This window comes from Microplitis mediator, chromosome 1 (assembly GCF_029852145.1).
Source record: "Microplitis mediator isolate UGA2020A chromosome 1, iyMicMedi2.1, whole genome shotgun sequence".
NCBI lineage: Eukaryota > Metazoa > Arthropoda > Insecta > Hymenoptera > Braconidae > Microplitis > Microplitis mediator.
The window spans coordinates 13770465-13791646 of NC_079969.1; the positions used below are offsets into that span (position 1 = coordinate 13770465).

The 21182-nt window shown below is 32.0% G+C and overlaps 1 protein-coding gene across 1 annotated transcript in view; it reads right to left on the bottom strand.

The window, feature by feature from the left end:
* Window positions 1-21182, bottom strand: part of LOC130677904 (synaptotagmin-7) — a 1016663-nt gene that overhangs the window by 44222 nt on the left and 951259 nt on the right. Inside the window, exons 11-12 of the mRNA XM_057484877.1 lie at window positions 3135-3303; window positions 2849-3061 (exon numbers count right to left, since the gene is read on the bottom strand). Coding sequence (XP_057340860.1) covers window positions 2849-3061; window positions 3135-3303 — 382 coding nt within the window. The remainder of the gene's footprint in view (window positions 1-2848; window positions 3062-3134; window positions 3304-21182) is intronic.

A 21182-nucleotide genomic window follows, 5' to 3' on the forward strand; every position in this document is an offset into this window, starting at 1 on the left:
TAACAATTCGTTATAAACAATTTTCTTCCTTTATTTATTTAACAATTTGTCATAAACAATTTTTTTTCTTTATTTTAATTTTTTTCTAGAACATAAAAAACTACAAAAACAGCAACCTGCAACAAAATTGCAAAATAAAATTTTTCAATTTATTAAAAACCATTGTGATTTTGGATCACGACAAAGTCCAAGCACTGACTCAATTTGTCAACAAACAAATTGCTGTAACTTTGCAACTATTGCAAATACAGTTTTTGACCTTTCAGTCATTTTTATACAATATGACTAAAGCTTTCTTATAAATTTTCAACCTAACGTTTATCTGTTATAGTTCTCTAACTACACGCATTTGATCATAAGTATTAGCATATTCTCTACTACTTACAATGCTTATACTCATAAACAAATAATGTTATGACAAATATGCTTCTGGACTTTTTTGTTACCTGATTATTAAACTATTCAAATATATTTTTTTTATATTTTTAACCTGATTTGTTTATGTTATTTTGGAATAAAAAATGTATACCCGAATAATTATAATCTTTATACCTCGAATAGAACTTGAAATTAATATTTTTATAATAAGGAACTTCATTCCTATCTGGTGTCCCACGACACCACACGGTTTTTTTTTCGTAATTCGCCGATATTTTCGAGTCAACTTGATCGAATGATCTGAAGTTTTTAGGAAAGTTGATGGCCAACAAGCTCTTTCGATTGCCACCTCAACCATCCAAATCGGTTCATTACTTAAAGAGTTACAGAGTTTACATACATGCACACTCACACACACACACACACACACACACACACACACACACACACACACACACACACACACACACACACACACACATACACACACACACATATATATATAGAGACTGGGACATCATTATTCTCCCGAATTCTTCGAAAATCATCGATTTTCTCAGCAGGAAGTTAAAAAAAATAGTCAAAAATGTCAATCGTTCAGAAATTTCCAATTTTATCTAAGAATAACAAAAAATTGTTGAATATGGATCTATACATTTTTATTCAACTTTTTCATGAAGAGTATATTCAAAAACAAAAATTTTGAGAACAAAATACCCGTCCCGACCCTTATAGGAAGAAACAATAGGCCCAAGTTTGGCCGAGGCTTGGCGCAAGACTTATTAACTCTGGGGAAAGCTTGAAATCCAAGCTTGGCCTTAGTCTGTCTAAGCATCGAAATGATAACACCCAGCCAAGCTTGAGTGACAGTGTTGTGCAGAGACTGCATCTAAGTCTTGGCCCAATATCGAGAGCCAGTATTGTGCCAAGACTGTTGCTAAATAAGCACCTATGCTTATTAAAAATAAATTAAAAAAAAAAAATATTAGTAGACATGTGCGTGATGGTAATATGTGGCAATAAATTTGTACACAGAGAAATCAGGTGGATCGATGAAACTAATTTTATTTTTGCATTTGCTGGGTCTCGAACCTGGTCCTTCATGACTGCTAGGCAAGCGTCTTATCCACTAGGCTGTTACGCTATTCACAGAAGCCAGGGGTTTTTAGGTACCATTTGTTATTTAGACTGGTAAACCAAGGCTTGTATAATGGCTGAATCTTGGCCCAAGACTGGCAAACCAAGGCTTGTCACTTGAACATTGGCTGAATCTTGGCCCAAGACTAGCAAACCAAGACTCGTCACTTGAACGTTGGTCGGATCTCGGACCAGCCTTGGGAGGCCGAGCCTTGGTAGCCCAGTATTGTGCCAAGACTGGCCCCGTTGTCAATATTTTTTTTCCTACAAGGGGATGAGTCTATTTTTGCCAAAGGTAGGGAATTTTGAAAATGAAAGAAAAATTGTTTTTCAAAATTCGTAGTTTTTTATTTTTTTGGTTGGGTAAAAAATTTTGAAAAAATTATTAGGAACGCCTTTAGTGTATAGAAAATAAAAAAGAATTATCAGCGAAATCAAAAGGGTTCGGGTTGAAAAGTGATCGATTTAGCGTGGAATCCCTCAAAAACATAATTATCTTTTAATTGTCCGTAGTTCTGACTCTAATGATAAGAGCATAATTATCATTTAAAATTCTTAGTAGGTAAAGTTGAAAAAAGTACGATAAGAATACATTTGAGGTTGCGATTGCGTGTTTTCTTTTCTTCTTTCGAATTTTTGCACCATTCACACTCTTTGAAATAAAAAATTTATGTATGACTTGAAGTTAACTATCACGTCGTTGCTAAATTTTATGGTCATTTTTATTTATTTCTTTTCAAATTCCAGTTTTCGCATATTATTGGTCAATTAAAATGTTAAATAACCCAAAAACTACTCAAAATTTTTAAAAGTGGCAAAGAAACTTTATGTTTAGAATCACCATCTTTATCTGAGTTTTCTCGCTGTAAAAGTAATTCTGGATCACCCTGTATACATATTTTTTTGTTAATAAATATGTTGTTAGTGTCATTTTAAAGTTATCAAACAACTATTAATTTGTTTTCTAGACAATTCCTGATATATGATTTATTTGATATTTTTTGATTAATTGCTGCTGTCACATTTAACTCGTTAGTTATAGTTATCGTAACGCCTTAGTCTGCATTTCACTCTTTCATAACTACGTCTTTTTGCAATTTATACATTCCATTCGTTATATTCATAGTAGATTGATACTTTCACGCACTAGCTCAGTCTAAAAAGCTAGCACACAGAAATTCATTATTCTATTTACAACTTATCGTCAAGCTTCATGATATTACTCATGATTTAAGCAGGGGTTGATAACTTTTTTTGAACGATGTTATATAATTCGAAAGATTACAGAAATGAAAAATATAAATAACTTATACTTAAAAACCATGACAAGCACCTGCAAGTTGTATGCGCCCGATCAGTTCGTTTCGGCCAATATTATCAAAATCCATTACCATCACATCTAACGAACATTCTCTAATTTTTTCCCAAGGTACGTTGAACGAAAATGCTTCGTTGAAAACGGGATTAAGAGTACATTTAAAAATAGGCGTTTTTCGCTTTTCGATTCTTTTATCTCCAAATTGTAACCATACTTTTACATACGGATCTGAAACAATATATACCTAACATTGTATGAGTGAACAATAAGATCATTACTCTACAGAAAAACAGTCACTTACCTGATTTGCCATTTATGTCTTTAGCTTTCAGATTTCTCGCCTTAAGTAAAGTCAGGGTTAATACAGAGTTACTAGGATGGTAGCAAAGAGAACACAGGAGTTCTCCACATTTGTCTTTGGCAGGAGGTTTTAAAGCTTTCCAAAATGATGGTTTGTCTGAAAAATCTACCTAAAAATGATAAAAATAATACATGAATCAGCTGTCTTGGCACACATTAACATTACTGACATGCTTGGGTAAAATTAGATAAATTTTTGTTTCGAAAATTTTGTTAAATTTTTTTTTTCGAAAGTAAACAAAGTTTTTGAAAATTTTTTTTCGAAATCGCGAAGGATCTCGATTCTTTTGAAAAACTTTAACGTCAGGGGGGAGGGGGTATTAAAGTACCTCACGGAGAGTTTTTTTGTTTTGGAAATTTTTTTTTCTCTTTTTCCTTAAAAATTTTTGTTATATATTATAAAAGAACCTACTCAAAATATCTCGATTAATAACCAAAAAAAAAATATATGTAAATAAAAAAAGGCCATTCGGCATCCGAAATGGAAATAGATTCTTTACGATCATTGTTTCACTTTTAATAAGTATATATAATTTAATAATCACCCATCAAAAATTTTCTAAGATATAAACAATGGCATTATCACCATAACACATGAGTCAATTCTGTGACTTTGAACCCTTATTAAAAGTGAAACAATTATCGTAAAACAAAAAATGAAAAAAGGACAATAAAGCTTTTTCTATCGGCTATCAAGTTCTCTTTACATAATCAGGATAGATACATTGACCGAAAGGTTATCTTGGTTCAAAGAGAATTATCTTGAGTCAAGAGAATATTTAGGAAAATGGAATAAATCTTGGTTGAAGAAAATTTTCTCTTAATTTTGATTATTTTGATTCAAAAAGTTATTTTTTCGACCCAAATGGGTTAAAGTTTTAAGTTGAAAATATACGATTTTAGTTCAAAAAGAAAAAATAATTAGAGAAAGTAAATTGTTTTTTGAATTAATGTTTTGAATTTCTTCATTTATGTATATAGAATATTTTATTCTATGAAATTTAACTTCTCTACGTAAGGAGTCAGATTTCTTAAACCAACTAGTGGCTATTGCTTGAAACAAAAATAAAAAAAATTCAAGTCAAGAAAATCAAGCTCTTGGTTTTTTTCCATAGCAGCATTCGGATGTTATGTCCAATAAATTTTTTTTTATTTAATTTATTTTATTTCATAAATAAATTTACGAAACTCCTCTTTACAAAAGCACGCGAAAACGCAGCGTCAGTTCTACCATCACTTATGCGTATAAAAGTAGCGCGACGATTTTTGCAATAACGATTGACGAATAAATAAAAACTTATCGTCATTTTCCACCAATGACAACAATTTAATTACTCCCATCAAACATCAATCAAAAGTTTTAAATAGCCTAAGCACCATGGCTCAGGGCCTTAGTTGTTGATCAAATTTTCAGATCTCGAGTCCTACGGTATCGTGTAAACGGTGTCGTGGTTGTTGATCAGATCTTTAAATTTCGAGTCCTACAGTCCACGTAAACGGCGTCGATAGCCCGTAATCTTATTGCAAAAATCTGTCCTAGACAAGGCAATAAGTAACCGTCCTTAATAAAAGGTACTAGGCCGGTAGTTCCTATCGTGTAGCGGTATTATTTTATTAACAGCGGTTTATCTTATATTTAGATTCAGTTAAATTGTAAATTGATTAAGGTACTTGGCCGATATTTTCATATCGTGTAGTGGTATTCTCTTGTTATTTACAATTATTATAAAAATCACTCCGACTCGATCGAATAGTGACACAAAAGTCAAGTGTAATTGTAGTCCGATCTCGGGTCGAGAAAATCTGCGCATAAAAAGCCATAAGGCTACATAAGGACGTAATTTAAAAATAAGTAAAAGTAAATAAAATTAATAATAACCAAATTAAATGGTTTTATATCTTTTATAAGTGCAAACCATTGTAACAGTTATAGTGTTTAAGTGCTGTAATTGAAAAAGTAAATAAAAAGATCATAATCTTAATTTAGTGAGTTCATTCGAAAATAGCACATAAGATTCTATCCTACTACCCCAGCCGCGCCCATTCAACCAACGTCTTCAGGAAGAGGCCGAGTGAGCTGCAAAGTCCTGGAGGGACACAACCTGCCGTACTAGAAGAAAAACTCATCTAAAGGTAAGTGAGAGACAATTAAAATATTTTCTCTCTATTGATCGATATATAAATGCAACGTGACCAAGCTCGGAGGCGTTTGGGTTCGTACTCTTCGAAAAACCCACAATAAGTAATAAATATAGGAAGCGAAAATCTTCCTAGTATTCTTTACTGTTGTCCGCATCCTCCAAATCGCTCGTTAAATTTTTCTATCGCTACTAAAGGGAGAAATTCCGGATAATTAATTCAAATCTAAGCGGCGGACGTAACACGGATAACAGGAGCACTCGGGTCTATGCAGCTTCTCTACTTCGGAAACTACTTTGTGTATACACGTAGACGCCCGAAGATCCCAAAAAAATGAAACGAGTCTGTTCAGCGCTGGCGCCGTATATGTGCAATTATATATTACACACCAATATTCTAATAGTATTAGTTTATTAACTATACAATTAACTAATTCATGTACATAAATTGTTTGAATTGAAATGTTCGGTAAAAATGTGAGTTATTGTAGTTATTAGTCATTATATCTGGTGTTTTTTCCTGATTCACGTTAAGTTAAATGGTGTCGTTACAATCACAAAAATCGGTCTACAAGTTGACCCTGCGGGCCAGCCCCAAAACTTCCCGCTGTTTTCGAGCTCAACGAGCTATTGTGAATACATCTTCGAGCTCTTCGAGCTCGCAAATACTTTTGTATGCCATGGTTTTGTAAAAACCATTTTTTTAGTATTTCTTTCTCCCACGATATCTCGCGAACAAATTAACCGATTTTGATTGTTGAGGCGGCAATCGACGCGTTTTGTCAAGTTCTAAAGCTGATCAAATTTTGGATTCGATTTATCAAGTCGTTTTTGAGATATTTCAGGAAAAAAAAAAATTTTTTTTTTTTAATTCTTTCGACAACGGTTTCTCTTGAACGAATGAACCGATTTTGATGGTTGAGGTGGCATTCGACGCGGCTTATAAAGCTCTAGAGCCCAGTCCATTTTGGAATCAATCTATTGAGTACATTAAAAGTTATCCAAAAAAAACATTTTTGAAAAAAAATTTATTTTTGGAATCTCTCTGAACGAGCCCTACCGATCAAGCTCAATTTTCTCTCGGCTTCAAGATATTGACAATCCGCGTCGAATGACACCTTAAAGTTCAAAATCGGTTCATTCGTTCAAAAGATACAGGTATTTACATACGTACGTACGTACATACATACATACATACACTCGGACATCATCTTCAAAATAAGTCAGAATAGCTTCCTAGGACCTCAAAACTTCGACATCTGATAGAAATTCGATTTTCGTAAATCGGACCGAAACCATTAACTTCCCGAATTTTCGAAAATTTACAATTTTCTTAGCGGGAAGTTAAAAAAGTAAGTTAATTATTATTTATGCTGTTTTTAATCATATCAGATAGTCACGTTTGTTATCCTTTCTGATCCTAAATTTATATGAAATTGTTTCCTTTTTAGGGTGGTATATATCATGCAGTTGATGCTATCGATGAAGCCAGGATAAATAACCTAACCTTTCATTTATTTTTGTAACAAAAAAAAAAAAATTTTTATTGTAGTAAAGAATCAAAATAATTTTTTCTATATTCTCTGAAAATTTAATTTTTAATAAAAACAATTAATTTAAAATTGAACTGATTATTGTATTTTAAAATAAAAGTATTTTTTATTTTACATTAATCTATAATTTAGTTTTAAAATGATTTTTTTATTTTTTTAATCTAAAATTAATTGTTTTCAGATAAAGTCTACATTTATTTTGGACTAAATGTTATCAAATCTTTAAATAAATTAATTTTTACTTGGAGTAAGTTAAATGTGCCTCCGTTTAAAAACTCGATGTATCGAAATGAATCGATATCTACTACATTCGAGAGAACGATGTTTTTAGAATGAGTTGGTATCTTCTAAAACCAAGAGCTAAATTTTCTTGAGCCAACCATGTTGTTTTCTTGTTCGGAGAAACTAAAAACATTTAAAGCAAAAATTTATATTTTTAAATCAAAATTAAATTTCTTTATTGAAGAGCTTTATATACTCTAATTAAAAAAAAAAAATTTTTTTACCAAAAGAAAATTTTTTCAAACAAGAAAAGAGGATTTTTTAATTTAAGAATTTATTTTTGGAAACGATTTTCGTCTTGACCCAAGAATTCCTTTTTTTCTGTGTATAGCCGTTAAAAAGTAATTTATGGAAAAACCGAATAAGTAGGATTTTTCGTTATTTTTGGAATTTCAAATGTCCACCATTTCTAAACTAGTTGACCGATTTTTCTCATCTTTGAACTTAACCGTAATAATCGTTCATAGAATAAATGTGCCAAGTTTCATTAAGATGTGTTAAAAATTGCGGCCGCTATCATCGCAACATGGCGCGTTATATTATATATGTATAAACACTAGGGTGCTTCGTTTGAACCGACTATTTTTCTTGTTGTTTATGAGATAATGAGAGAAAAAACAAGAATTCTATGAAAAAATTCGGTTTAGCGGTCCGTACTACCCCACCCGTATGAGTTACGACTTCGCAACAATGGACACTTTTGTAGTACATTTAATTCTGAGAAAATCCCGACTTTGGACGAGATGATACCATAAAATGCCGCGGAGTTATAGAAGTTAAAAAAAAAAAAACCTAAGTTTACGTGTATTTTAAATGGGAAATATTCACACGCTGTTGTCGAGTACTTAATATCAATTTTAAAGGCTCAAACTCTCAGGAAATTTTTTTTGGAGTACTTTCAACAAAATTTCGGGATGGGAGCGAAAAGAAAAAAATAGTCGTTTCAAACGAAGCACCCTAATAAACACACACACATATATATATATATATATATATATACATTAGACTGTGTCAAAATTAGTTTTTATTTCTTTTTTTCGACTAAACGTATCTTTAAAGTTTCTTCAATATAAAAAAAGAATTCTCCTCAAGTTTGAGCTCAATATCTCAAAAATTGAGCTGGCACAAAGGGGGGTCTTCTTTCCCATTCAAATAACATTGTGAAAATTTTTTTTTTTCAATTTTTAAAATAACTACACAAAGAAAATTTCTTTTTCAATTTTGCTTTCGACTATCTTACAAAAAAAATTAATTCTCTACAAAATTGTCTGTGCCCATTTTTTTTTAAACTCAACAGAAACAAAGTGACAGAGGGCCAAATAGGAGGAAAAAAATAATTAATGAATTAATAACACAAAAAATTATTAGTTCAACTTATCAAGTGATTAACTCAATATACTTCATTATTCACCAAAAATTTTGAATTCAACATTATTTCAAATTAATAACAAAACAAAATTTACAATACAACAGAAATTAATTATAATTATAATTAATTTCTGTTTCATTGTAAATTTTGGTTTGTTATTAATTTCAAATATTGTTAAATTCAAAAATTTTTGATAAATAATGAAGTATATTGAGTTGATTAATTGATAAGTTAAACTAAGAATTTTTTTCTGTTATTAATTTATTAATTGTTTTTTTCCCCCTATTCGGCTCTCTGTAACTTCGTTTCTGTTGAGTTTATGAAAAAAATGGACATAGACAATTTTGTAGAAAATTGAATTTCCTATAAGGCAGTCGAAAGCAAAATTAAAAAAAAAATTTCTTCTTGCAGTTATTTTAAAAATTAAAAAAAAATTTTTACAATGTTCTTCAAGTGGGAAAAGAGACCCCCCTTTGCGCCAGCTCAATGTTTGAGATATTGAGCTTAAACTTTAGAAGAATTTTTTTTTATATTGAAGAAACTTTCAAGATACGTTTAATCGAAAAAAAAAAATAAAAACTTATTTTGACACAGTCTAATATACATAGAGAAATAAACTCTTGAACCAATGGTATGTTTGAAACCTACTCGATGAATTATGATAGATTATGGCAAAATTCTTTGAAAATTCTACCATGAGGACAAATACAAAAGATAGATTTCTATAAAATCTACTAAAAAAAATGGGATTGAAAAAATTCAGGCTTACCAATTAGCAAAAAAAAAGACAGCTGTATTAGGACGGTAATGCGCAAGCGCCCCTGGTGGAATAAATGTACGTATAATGTATAGATATATCACCATCCATGTTCATTTTCCATAGATATATATTAGGGTGATTTATTTCCGCAAAAGTTTTTTTTTTTCAAGTCCTCAAGCAAAATCTTAATCTACATCGAAAAAAAAAAATTCTCACCAAATATGAGCTCTTAATTCCAATGCTAAGTACTTGCCGTTTAATTTCAAAGATTTCCCATTTAAAATACACGTAAATTAAAATACTTTTTTTTTAACTTTCTAATACTCAGCTGCGTTTCATGATATCAAGGCGGTTTCGATCGCAAATTGTAGGGCATTTGGTGTTCTTTAAAAGTTCCCATACCCGGGAAAAAATGATCAGACCTGATCAGACATGAACAGGCATGAGTCTTCAGGCCTGATCAGACATGAAAAATGACCATGCCTGACCAGGCCTGATCAGGCATGTTCAGGTCTGATCAGGTATGTTCATATCTGTTCATGCCCATCCGGATAAAAAAATTATATATAAAAAATGGCCCTATATAATTATATATAATTATGTATAACTACACTTATCCAAAAAATTGAAGGAACAAGAAAATTTTATAAATTTTTTAGTGATTTTTGGAAGGCTGTAGTTTCGTGAAAAATCATCGCATCGAAAAAATAAAAAAAGCAAATTGAAGCTTGAAATCTCTAGTTTAAAGATCTTCCAACAAAATATTTTTTTGAGCCACGGTTTTTGCGGAATCATAAGAAAAAGGTCGAGACAAAATTTTTCTAAATTTTTTAGTTTTGTTTTTTAGGTCTACGGGGCCGGGAAAATTTTTTTCAAGAAAACGAATTCATGGCTCGTTTAGAAAATTTATTCAGCTACAATTTGCTTTTTTTTGTTTCTCTGTACGACAATTTGCTGCTGAGATATCAGCCTTTAAATGAAAAAGGAGCCTTTTGTCTTTGATCATTGATATCTCAGCAAGTAATGGTCACACAGTAATTTAAAGGGCAGTTTAATAAACTTGAATAAATTCCATACAAGCTACATTTTCGATTTATTCAAAAAAAAATTTTTTTTCATCCTTAATATCCATTTGAAAAACTCACAAAAAATGACCATTTTCTGGTTTTTTAGTCAACTCATCGCTACTCTGCAAATATTGATAAAAAAAATAATGTTGCCAGGTAATTTTACAGCTTAATGTACCCCCAAAAACCCTGGAAATTTTCAGATTGATCCATTGAACCGTTTGTCCGGTCCGATTGCTCAAAGTTTTGCAAAACAATTAAAGGAACAAGTTTTGTTCCTTAAATTGTGTAATCATTACCAAAATGAAAAAATTAATTTTTTTCGGATTTTCTTTCATTTTTGCGTTAGTTATTCAGTAAATGTAAGGTCAAGAGGAAAAAAAAAATTTTTCCAAAAAACGAGACCAAACAAGAATTTTTTTACATTTTTTTTTTTTTACGTTTCTCTCGGGGGGTTGTTTTTTTTTTCGTTTTTCGGAAAAAATTTTTTTTTTTTCCTCTTGACCTTACATTTACTGAATAACTAACGCAAAAATGAAAGAAAATCCGAAAAAAATTAATTTTTTCATTTTGGTAATGATTACACAATTTAAGGAACAAAACTTGTTCCTTTAATTGTTTTGCAAAACTTTGAGCAATCGGACCGGACAAACGGTTCAATGGATCAATCTGAAAATTTCCAGGGTTTTTGGGGGTACATTAAGCTGTAAAATTACCTGGCAACATTATTTTTTTTATCAGCACTTCCCCTACAATATATTCCCCTCGAGCGCCGAGGCTCACGCTAAAACGAACACATTGCGCAGTAAACATAATCTCAAAAAAACGTGCATTTAAAGTTAGCGCTCGAAAACTGAATTATGATTTGTCACTCGAGAAAGCGGGTGGGGGAATATCCGGGAACCTTTAAGCAATGTATCCTGGAACCTATAGACAGCGGGAACCTTTAGGCAGAGAACCTTTAGACAGAGTCGACTGTAATTTTATGTAGAATACAGTGAAACGAGGCTGAATGGGATGTTTTGAGTTCGGTTCGAACCCAAGCTCTCAACAGTCCGATTCTCTTTTACGGTACATAAAGTTCCCTACCTGAAACTTTATGACTCAGATGAACCTTCTACCTTCACCGTCCATCTTATGGTATCAAATAATTGCATCAAATTAAAGGTAATTTTATTTTTTTTAAATCTAACTATTGTATTTGTCCTCATGGTCGGTTTTTCAAGGAATTTTGTCATAAACTATCATAATTAGTTGAGTAGAGTTAAAAAATACCATTCGTTAAAAAATTTATATATGGCCCTGATTAAAAAAGTGAATTGAAAAGTATTGAAAAAGATGAGAAATGAATCCTTTCGAATACTTTCTATACCGCAAGGTTTTCATTTTGACATAAAATGAACACTTTTCAATCCCAAAATAATAAAAGAATTTCTGAACTTCCGAGGAATTGAAAAAGATTGATATTTTTAATCTTTGCGAATCCTTCTCAATACCTAAATAATATCACATTTCGGGTCATGTGTGGGATTGAAAAAGATTGAAATGAATTGAAATTTTTGAATCTTTCTGAATCCTTCTCAATACCTAAATAATATCACATTTCGGGTCATGTGTGGGATTGAAAAAGATTGAAATGAATTAAAATTTTTGAATCTTTCTGAATCCTTCTCAATACCTAAATAATCCGATATTTCGGGTCATGTGTGGGATTGAAAAAGATTGCAATGAATTGAAATTTTTGAATCTTTCCGAATCCTTCTCAATACCTAAATAATCCGATATTTCGGATCAAGTGTGGGATTGAAAAAGATTGAAATGAATTGAAATTTTTGAATCTTTCTGAATCCTTCTCAATACCTAAATAATATCACATTTCGGGTCATGTGTGGAATTGAAAAAGATTGAAATGAATTGAAATTTTTGAATCTTTCCGAATCCTTCTCAATACCTTAATAATCCGATATTTCGGGTCATGTGTGGGATTGAAAAAGATTGCAATGAATTGAAATTTTTGAATCTTTCCGAATCCTTCTCAATACCTAAATAATCCGATATTTCGGATCAAGTGTGGGATTGAAAAAGATTGAAATGAATTGAAATTTTTGAATCTTTCTGAATCCTTCTCAATACCTAAATAATATCACATTTCGGGTCATGTGTGGAATTGAAAAAGATTGAAATGAATTGAAATTTTTGAATCTTTCCGAATCCTTCTCAATACCTTAATAATCCGATATTTCAGATCAAGTGTGGGATTGAATTCTTTTTAATACTTTTGAATTCCACTTTGGAATTGGAAAGTATTCAAACGATCGACATTTCAATTCCATTCAATACTTTCCAAAACCGCCGAGGGATTGAACAGAATTGAAATAATTTTCAATACTTTTCAATTCACTTTTTTAATCAGGGCCGGGGCATTCCATGTCAAATCACCGGGGGTTAGACCCGACCCCCTTCGATTTTGCTGGAACTTTATTATCATTTTTATTCTACCAAAGACATTTTCTGAATTTTTTCGGAATTTTTTACCAAAAAAAGTTACGAATTTTTGAAAAAAACCGCTCTTTTTTTTTTTAAATTGCTATAACTTTCTCACAAATTAACCTTTTTGCCCTTTTTTCTTTCAAAATATTTGTTTTTAAATGTTGTTTTCAGAAAAAAATTCAAAAATTTTTTCGGAAGTCACGATATATGAAGTATTTCATTTTTTTCAATAAAACCGTTATTTTTTCGAAGTCCGAAACCTTCGATTCTCAATTTTTTCGTCTCAAAAAAAACTTCAACCAAGACAGTATTTAACCCCGCTATTCCCATTCTGTGCCGACTTTTCTTTATACGCTTTTTTTTCGATTGAAAATAAAAAAATTTTCAAATTTGGCTTATTTTTATGACTAGGCGCTGAAATTTTTTTGGATTGTTTTTAAGAGCTCAGAAGTTGAATAAAATTGGACAAAAACAACCGTAAAGCGTATTAGGGGCAAGGACTGATTTTTTCGGAAAAAAATTCCCAATTTTTAAATATAGTGAAACCTAAACTTACAATTAACCTTCTCAATAAGACAATTTATAGATAAACTGAGAAAAATATCGATAGTCCGAACTGAGAATCGAACCTAGACCATGTTGGTATCACGCCGAGTGCTCTAAAAATTGAGATATCCGGTCCTATGCTAGATTTCGTTCAATTTGATCTAGAATTGTCTACACGGAAAAAAATGATTGACAATAATTGAAGTTCAACTTGTAATTATTTATGTTATGCTCAATAACTGCACTGTAAAAAATCCGGAGTGAATCGGAGTGAATTCAGACTGAAATTAAATCCGAATTCACTCCGCATTCACTCCGCCACTCGGAGTTCCGGAGTTTTAAAAAAAATCACTCCGCATTGGGATTTTTTTTTAGCGGAGTGATCTCGGAGTGACGCGGACTTTATTTCACTCCCAATTCACTCTGGTCCGGAGTTTTAATACTTAAATAAATTTATATTAAACTGCTAAACAACGTGTGTGTGCGAGTGTGTGTTTGCGTGCATGTGTGTGTTTGAGTGTGTGCAGGTGTTTGTGTGCGTGTGTGCAAATGTGTGCATGTGTGCAAATGTGTGCATGTGTGCAAATGTAAGCATGTGTGCAAATGTGTGCGTGTGTGCAAATGTGTGCGTGTGTGCAAATGTGTGCGTGTGTACAAATTTGAACGTGGGTGCAAATGTGTGCGTGTGTGCAAATGTGTGCGTGTGTGCAAATGTGTGCGTGTGTACAAATTTGAACGTGGGTGCAAATGTGTGCGTGTGTGTGTTCGAATGTGTGATGGTGTGCAAATGTGTGCGTGCGTGTGTGTGCGAGTGCGCGTGTGTGCCTAAATATGTATGTGCGTATGTGTCTGCATATCAGCTGATCAATAATGTATTACGGGAATTTTTACTTCGATTTTATTGAGTGGAGTTATATTTTATTAATAATATTCTCAAAACTCCGCTCCGGAGTGAATTTCACTGTGGCACTGAGTTCAGTAATGAAATAAATTTGAATAAATAACTCTTAGAACGTATTTATTATTGATGTAAATAATTTATATTTTCACTGAAGTATACTAAAATTTACAAAGCAAAAATATAAACTTTATGAAGTATACAAAAATACACTTTATAGTTATTGAATATCTCCGATCAGTAGAAAGTGTAGTTCAATCTCAGCACTTTTTACTATTTGACTTAGTATATTGTCACGTTATTATATGAATCATTACCCTTTTCCCTTAACAATCGGTCCGAATGTGTTTATTTTTGTTTCTTTAGTTTTCACTTGTCTCAAAAGTTTATATTTCTTAAAGTAAGAGATATTTTTTTTGGTGCCAGATACATTATTTTTTTGTATATAAAATTTCTCGGAACAAGTACTATTCTTTTCACGCAAGTATTTTTGTATTCTCCGACTAAAATAACAAAAGTTGCTTAAGTCAAGAGAAAAAATTTCTTGGAAGAAAAGATCGATATGGAGGAGAAATTCCCCGGTGCTAGGCAGCAGCAGCGGGAGTAGTTCGGGGCTCGCCACGAGATCGCGCCTACGGTTTGTAGTGTCCCTGGTAAGACATTTATTTCAGAAGTGTTATATTCCAAATTTCAATACGATTTTGTTCGAGTACTTCTCTGTCATTTGACAGACCGACAAGTTCCCTTTTGGATAGTACACTATAGTATATCCTATAATACATCATGACTTGAATATTTATTATTAATGTTTACTTGAGTAATTTTTGATGAAGAAATAAACTGACTCAATTTCATAAATTTTTCGGGAATAGATTGCTGAGGTTTTTCCGCGTAAATACTCATACAAATATTCTTGAGTATACATAATAAAAACTTTTTGAATTCATGCTAAAAAATTCTATAATTTAGCATATAAACCTTAATCAATACTAAAGAAACTATAACTTAAGCAATCTCATAAATTTTTTCGTTACTATATGGAAAATTACTGTACTCACACTGATTAATCAGTATCAAATCTTCTGTGATTACTTCAGAAATCGTCTCATGCAATCTTATTCATTTCCAAAATCTACGCAATTGTAAACTTTACAGTTTTCGAAAACTTATAAATACTTAGTGTTACATTCTGGCTTATCTATCAATCCGACAGAATATTTTTAATTTAACCAGGTTGACGTCGTTAGGGTGTCGATAGACCCCAGGTGCGTCAGCTGTTGACCTTCTTTTATTTTATGCAAAAAAAATTTATTGACTTACCATGGTGGGGATTATGGGCCCCATAAGTCGGCCCAAATAATCCCTTGATACGTCCTCTGGGTGCGAACGAGACGAGCTTTGAAGACTCGGTTCCTTCGTAGAGGAAAGTAATCCCAATTGGTCGATCAACCACCAGAGCTCGAAGGCTCAACAACACACGAGCTTGGAAGCTCAACAACACACGAGCTCGAAAGCTCAACAACACATGAGTTCGAAAGCTCAACAAAAACTTCCTCCGACTTAACTCTCGGATGACCTTCGGTGAGGTCCGCGATAACACCTCGAATCCCGCGACCGAGCTGTACCGCACATCCTGACCTCCTGCGTCATCGGCCTCGAAGCATGAATTTTGGATTCGGAAAGGAAGTGCTTGGGCTGCCCGTATCGGCGCCCAAAACAGGTGAGAATATTGGGCTGCCAGTAGCGGCGCCCAATACGAGGTATGTGATTTTTGGGCTGCCCGTAGCGGCGCCCAAAGTTTAAATAAGGAGTGTGTATTTGAATAAAATACGGATATATATTTTGCTTCAAGTCCGAGTGACAGGATCAAGCCAGCAGGTTTGTGTAGAGTTCTTGGCTCTACTAGATCTTGTGATCGACTGCCTGTAAACGACTGACTTGATTCTGTCGCTCCTTGGTATTATACATTATCAAAATGTTAACGTTGCATCTCAGGTTTCCTATGAGAGAATCGTCGTGGCCCGAGTCTCATGCATCGTCATCTGTTTAGACTATCCGCGAGCCACGACGACTCTCTTATCGCAAGAGATTTCCGTTACATTGTTGGCGGTGAATAAAAATAATATCGCCAACAAAGTAACGATTAGTTAATTTATTAATTAATTATGATTATAAGAAGTGTCGAACCGTTTATTCGCCCACTGTGGCGAATAAATAATTCGAGACTTCAAAAAAAAAATTTCTAAAAATTTTTATTTAAATTTAATTAGAGCCAGAACGTAACACTTAGAATCACAAAATTACAGCTTCTGTTTCTTGTAGATTCTGATCATTTATACGAGAATTTTAAGAAAAAATTTTTTTTGATGCACCATCCATGAGAAAATAATTGTGTAAGAATTTTTGAGATTTTTCGCAGACAAATACTGATCGTTTTCTCATAGCCAATTTTTTTTATGAGATTTTATAAGACCTTTTCCACAGGGAGCCTCTCCAAAAATCAGCTCAATAAAAAAGTTTCAAGAGGTCGCTCACGAATTTTGAAAATATCAAAAATAATTGAAATTCGGATTTTCATTTCTACATTTTTTTCTTTCTCGTGGCAGCAATAGTTTATACTTGTGAAATCATGACTACGCTGAGAATTTAAGCCCAAAATTTAAATATTTAAACCTCGCTCAAGAATTTTGAATGTTTCCGAGTGCTGTTTTTTGGACGTTTTTGAGCAACCCTTAAATATTAATAATAAAGCTTCTCGATTTTTTCACCATCAATTCGCATGACAATGAATGAAAATATAATCCGAGAAATTGAAATATCAAGTTTTGTACATACTTTTTTATTTTTTAATTTAATTTGTAAGTTTTTTCGCTTATTCAAAACTTACCAAATTTTATTGTTTAAGACTGTCCTGTATATTTTTGGTTATGCAAAAGTTATATTTGAGTGAAATGACAATAATTGAATTATAAAAAAATACCAAAACTAATTCAAACTATTAGTTACATATTATCAATTAATATTCAAAATTCTTGAGCGCCGTTCAAATATTTAAATTTTGGGCTGAAATTTTCAGCATAGTCATGATATTACAAATATAAACGATTGCTGCCACGAGAAAGAAAAAAATTTAGAAATAAAAATCCGAATTTCCATAATTTTCGATATTTTCAAAATTCGTGAGCGACCTCTTGAAAATTTTTTATCGAGCTGATTTTTGGAGAGGCTTCTTAAAACATCGTAAACCAACAAATTTTCATGCGAGATCGAAAACAAAAAAAATTAGTCGGTTTTTTTGCGCCACCCTCATATATATACTGATATTATATCTATTATATATAAGTGTCAGTATATATATATATATATATATATATATATATATATATATATATATATATAAAAATATATATTTATATAAATATATATATATATATAAATAGATATATATATATATATATATATATATATATATGGGCAGATCCATTAATTCTCGACGAAAGTGTGCGCACTGAGGTCAACGATTTTGATGCCGATTTTTTCCTTAAAAGTACACCTTAAAAAAAGACGATCCTGAAAATTTGGACCCGATATAATCAAATCTGGCCGCTGGAGAATTTTTTAAATTTTTAAAAAAGTCGATTTTTCACTGATTTTCGAATATTTGTATCTCAGCTTCTATGTAACTTAAAGACTCCTGCCCAACGGCATTTTTCTCAGTAGACTCTCTACTTTTAAGAAAAAAATGAGTATTTGGTCTAAACTCAAATTGGGCTTAGCTGACAGCCTCTAACTAACGAACTGTTTTGGTTAAATTTTACCTATTTGTAAAACACTAGTATACGTACAGTGTTCGAAGTTGAGGATCGACCAGCAGCTAATGTCTTCTATTGGGGTATACTTTAGTAGAATCTATGCAATTTTTACTTCATTGCTTCTATTAAATAAAGTTATAGCCATCTGAAACCAATCAAATTTTAAAAAATTGCAGTTTTCAGATGGCTAGAACTTTTTTCTCGGAACTTCGATTTCCTTCAAACTTTCAGGAAAGTTGCTTTATTATGTTCCTAAAAAGCCCTGAAAATCGGGGCTAGGGAATCGAGCTTGTATTCAAGTTATAAATTTTTTAATATTGCCGAAATTGCGTTGTTGAATATAATATTTGCTGATAATTTCTTACATATCTATCGAATTATTCATATCTTATAGACAAGTGAATTATTAATATTCTCTGTACATAGATATAGCTGCTGTCAGTAACCATTTGAGTAACGTCTCAAGTAAACATTTTACCCTCAAAAGCGCTATCGTTCTTATATTGTTTGAATTTGTTTCAAAAATCGCGCTCGGGCTACTCTGTTACTCAATTTATCCGCTTCGTGGCGTGACTGAGCAATATAACACTTATCCATTGTTTCAAGTTTTGATAGTTTAAACACTCCAAATTAAACACATAAAAATTTCTAAATACTGTAGACCTTCATACCTAGAGAACTTCAACGTAGATTGCAATGCTTTCATGAGCGTATGATAACATTGGTACCTCAGTCACGCCACGAAGCGGATAAATTGAGTAACAGAGTAGCCCGAGCGCGATTTTTGAAACAAATTCAAACAATATAAGAACGATAGCGCTTTTGAGGGTAAAATGTTTACTTGAGACGTTACTCAAATGGTTACTGACAGCAGCTATATCTATGTACAGAGAATATTAATAATTCACTTGTCTATAAGATATGAATAATTCGATAGATATGTAAGAAATTATCAGCAAATATTATATTCAACAACGCAATTTCGGCAATATTAAAAAATTTATAACTTGAATACAAGCTCGATTCCCTAGCCCCGATTTTCAGGGCTTTTTAGGAACATAATAAAGCAACTTTCCTGAAAGTTTGAAGGAAATCGAAGTTCCGAGAAAAAAGTTCTAGCCATCTGAAAACTGCAATTTTTTAAAATTTGATTGGTTTCAGATGGCTATAACTTTATTTAATAGAAGCAATGAAGTAAAAATTGCATAGATTCTACTAAAGTATACCCCAATAGAAGACATTAGCTGCTGGTCGATCCTCAACTTCGAACACTGTACGTATACTAGTGTTTTACAAATAGGTAAAATTTAACCAAAACAGTTCGTTAGTTAGAGGCTGTCAGCTAAGCCCAATTTGAGTTTAGACCAAATACTCATTTTTTTCTTAAAAGTAGAGAGTCTACTGAGAAAAATGCTGTTGGGCAGGAGTCTTTAAGTTACATAGAAGCTGAGATACAAATATTCGAAAATCAGTGAAAAATCGACTTTTTTAAAAATTTAAAAAATTCTCCAGCGGCCAGATTTGATTATATCGGGTCCAAATTTTCAGGATCGTCTTTTTTTAAGGTGTACTTTTAAGGAAAAAATCGGCATCAAAATCGTTGACCTCAGTGCGCACACTTTCGTCGAGAATTAATGGATCTGCCCATATATATATATATATATATATATATATATATATATATATATATATATATATATATATGTTGGAGATGAAATAATACTTGGGTTTTTCCTGAGACTTGGGAAAGTCCCAACTATATGGAGTTCGTTTTTAGACAATAAAAACTTAGTAAAAATATTTTACAATTTAATCCGCTTAAGATTTAGTTAGTTATCATATTTACGTTTATGACGGTAGACTTAAGTCGAAGGAGCCCGTCTGGGTATCCAACGTAGACACGGTCGAGAGATAGCAATATTTTCGGTATAATGAGTTTTTAAACATATGGAAGTAATTGTACGAGTTTGTAAAATTACCTGAGATATAGTTTTGGTCGAGTCGGGGACTCAAGAATATTGGGTATAGAGAGTTAGTTCTCATTGAGCAAAGTAACGGACAACATTGCTATCCGACCGATCGTGTATTCGTTTCGATTTTAATTTTACCGCCGTATACATTTTACAACAGTAACTAGAATATTTTCAATAGTTGTTATTCTCTAGTAAACTAATCGCTTGTAATAATTTGTGTATTTAATATTGTGTAATATTTGATATTTTTGTAATCTTCAATATTTTCTTGGATACTTTGATATTGTATAGTTGTCCGATACTGATATTATTGCTTGTAATTTTATTGTTTAGTGTATCCGATATTTGTGAGTAGTCATTACCTGTGTGTGTTCGTTAAATTGTTTAATAAATAAGATGAGTGGCAAAGATAACGGCGTAGACCCGAGTCTCATTAATACCTCAACTGGTAATTCGACATATATATATATAAATATATATGTCGGAAAGTCATTACAACCTTGGGCGTTATCCCGAACATTGGTCTCAATACTAATATCTCTTATTTTTATTTAAAATATAAACGAATATTAATTATGCAACACAATGATTTAATATTAAAAGTATTGTTCATAAATAACGATACTTAGACAAGTAAAAGAATAAACATAGTATCGCACAAATATCAAAATACACTAAATACTAATTAATGCAATAATTGATTACGCAGGGAATTATAATAATTGCAATACACGACAGTCCAATAATATTCAAATAAAACCTAATCGAATAATTTACAAATACTACGGTAAACTAGGCTCGAGAACGAATCCACGGTCGACAGGAAAACTTGTACTCGCACAACGAATGCACAATCAGAACTAACTGACTCAACTAGTACCAAACTCTGTACTTTTTGTTAAAAAACCTTTTTTTCAAAATATTCAAAGAAGGACAACCGTCTCATATTATCTTACTATCTTGTCCTCTGTGTCTTACTATACCCATCCTGTGACCGTGGCTACGTTTGGTGAACAGATCTCACAGCGAGCTTAAGCCTCCCGTAATAAACATAATCTGCTTAAGTTGTAAACAACTAGAACTTAAATTTTATTATTTAAT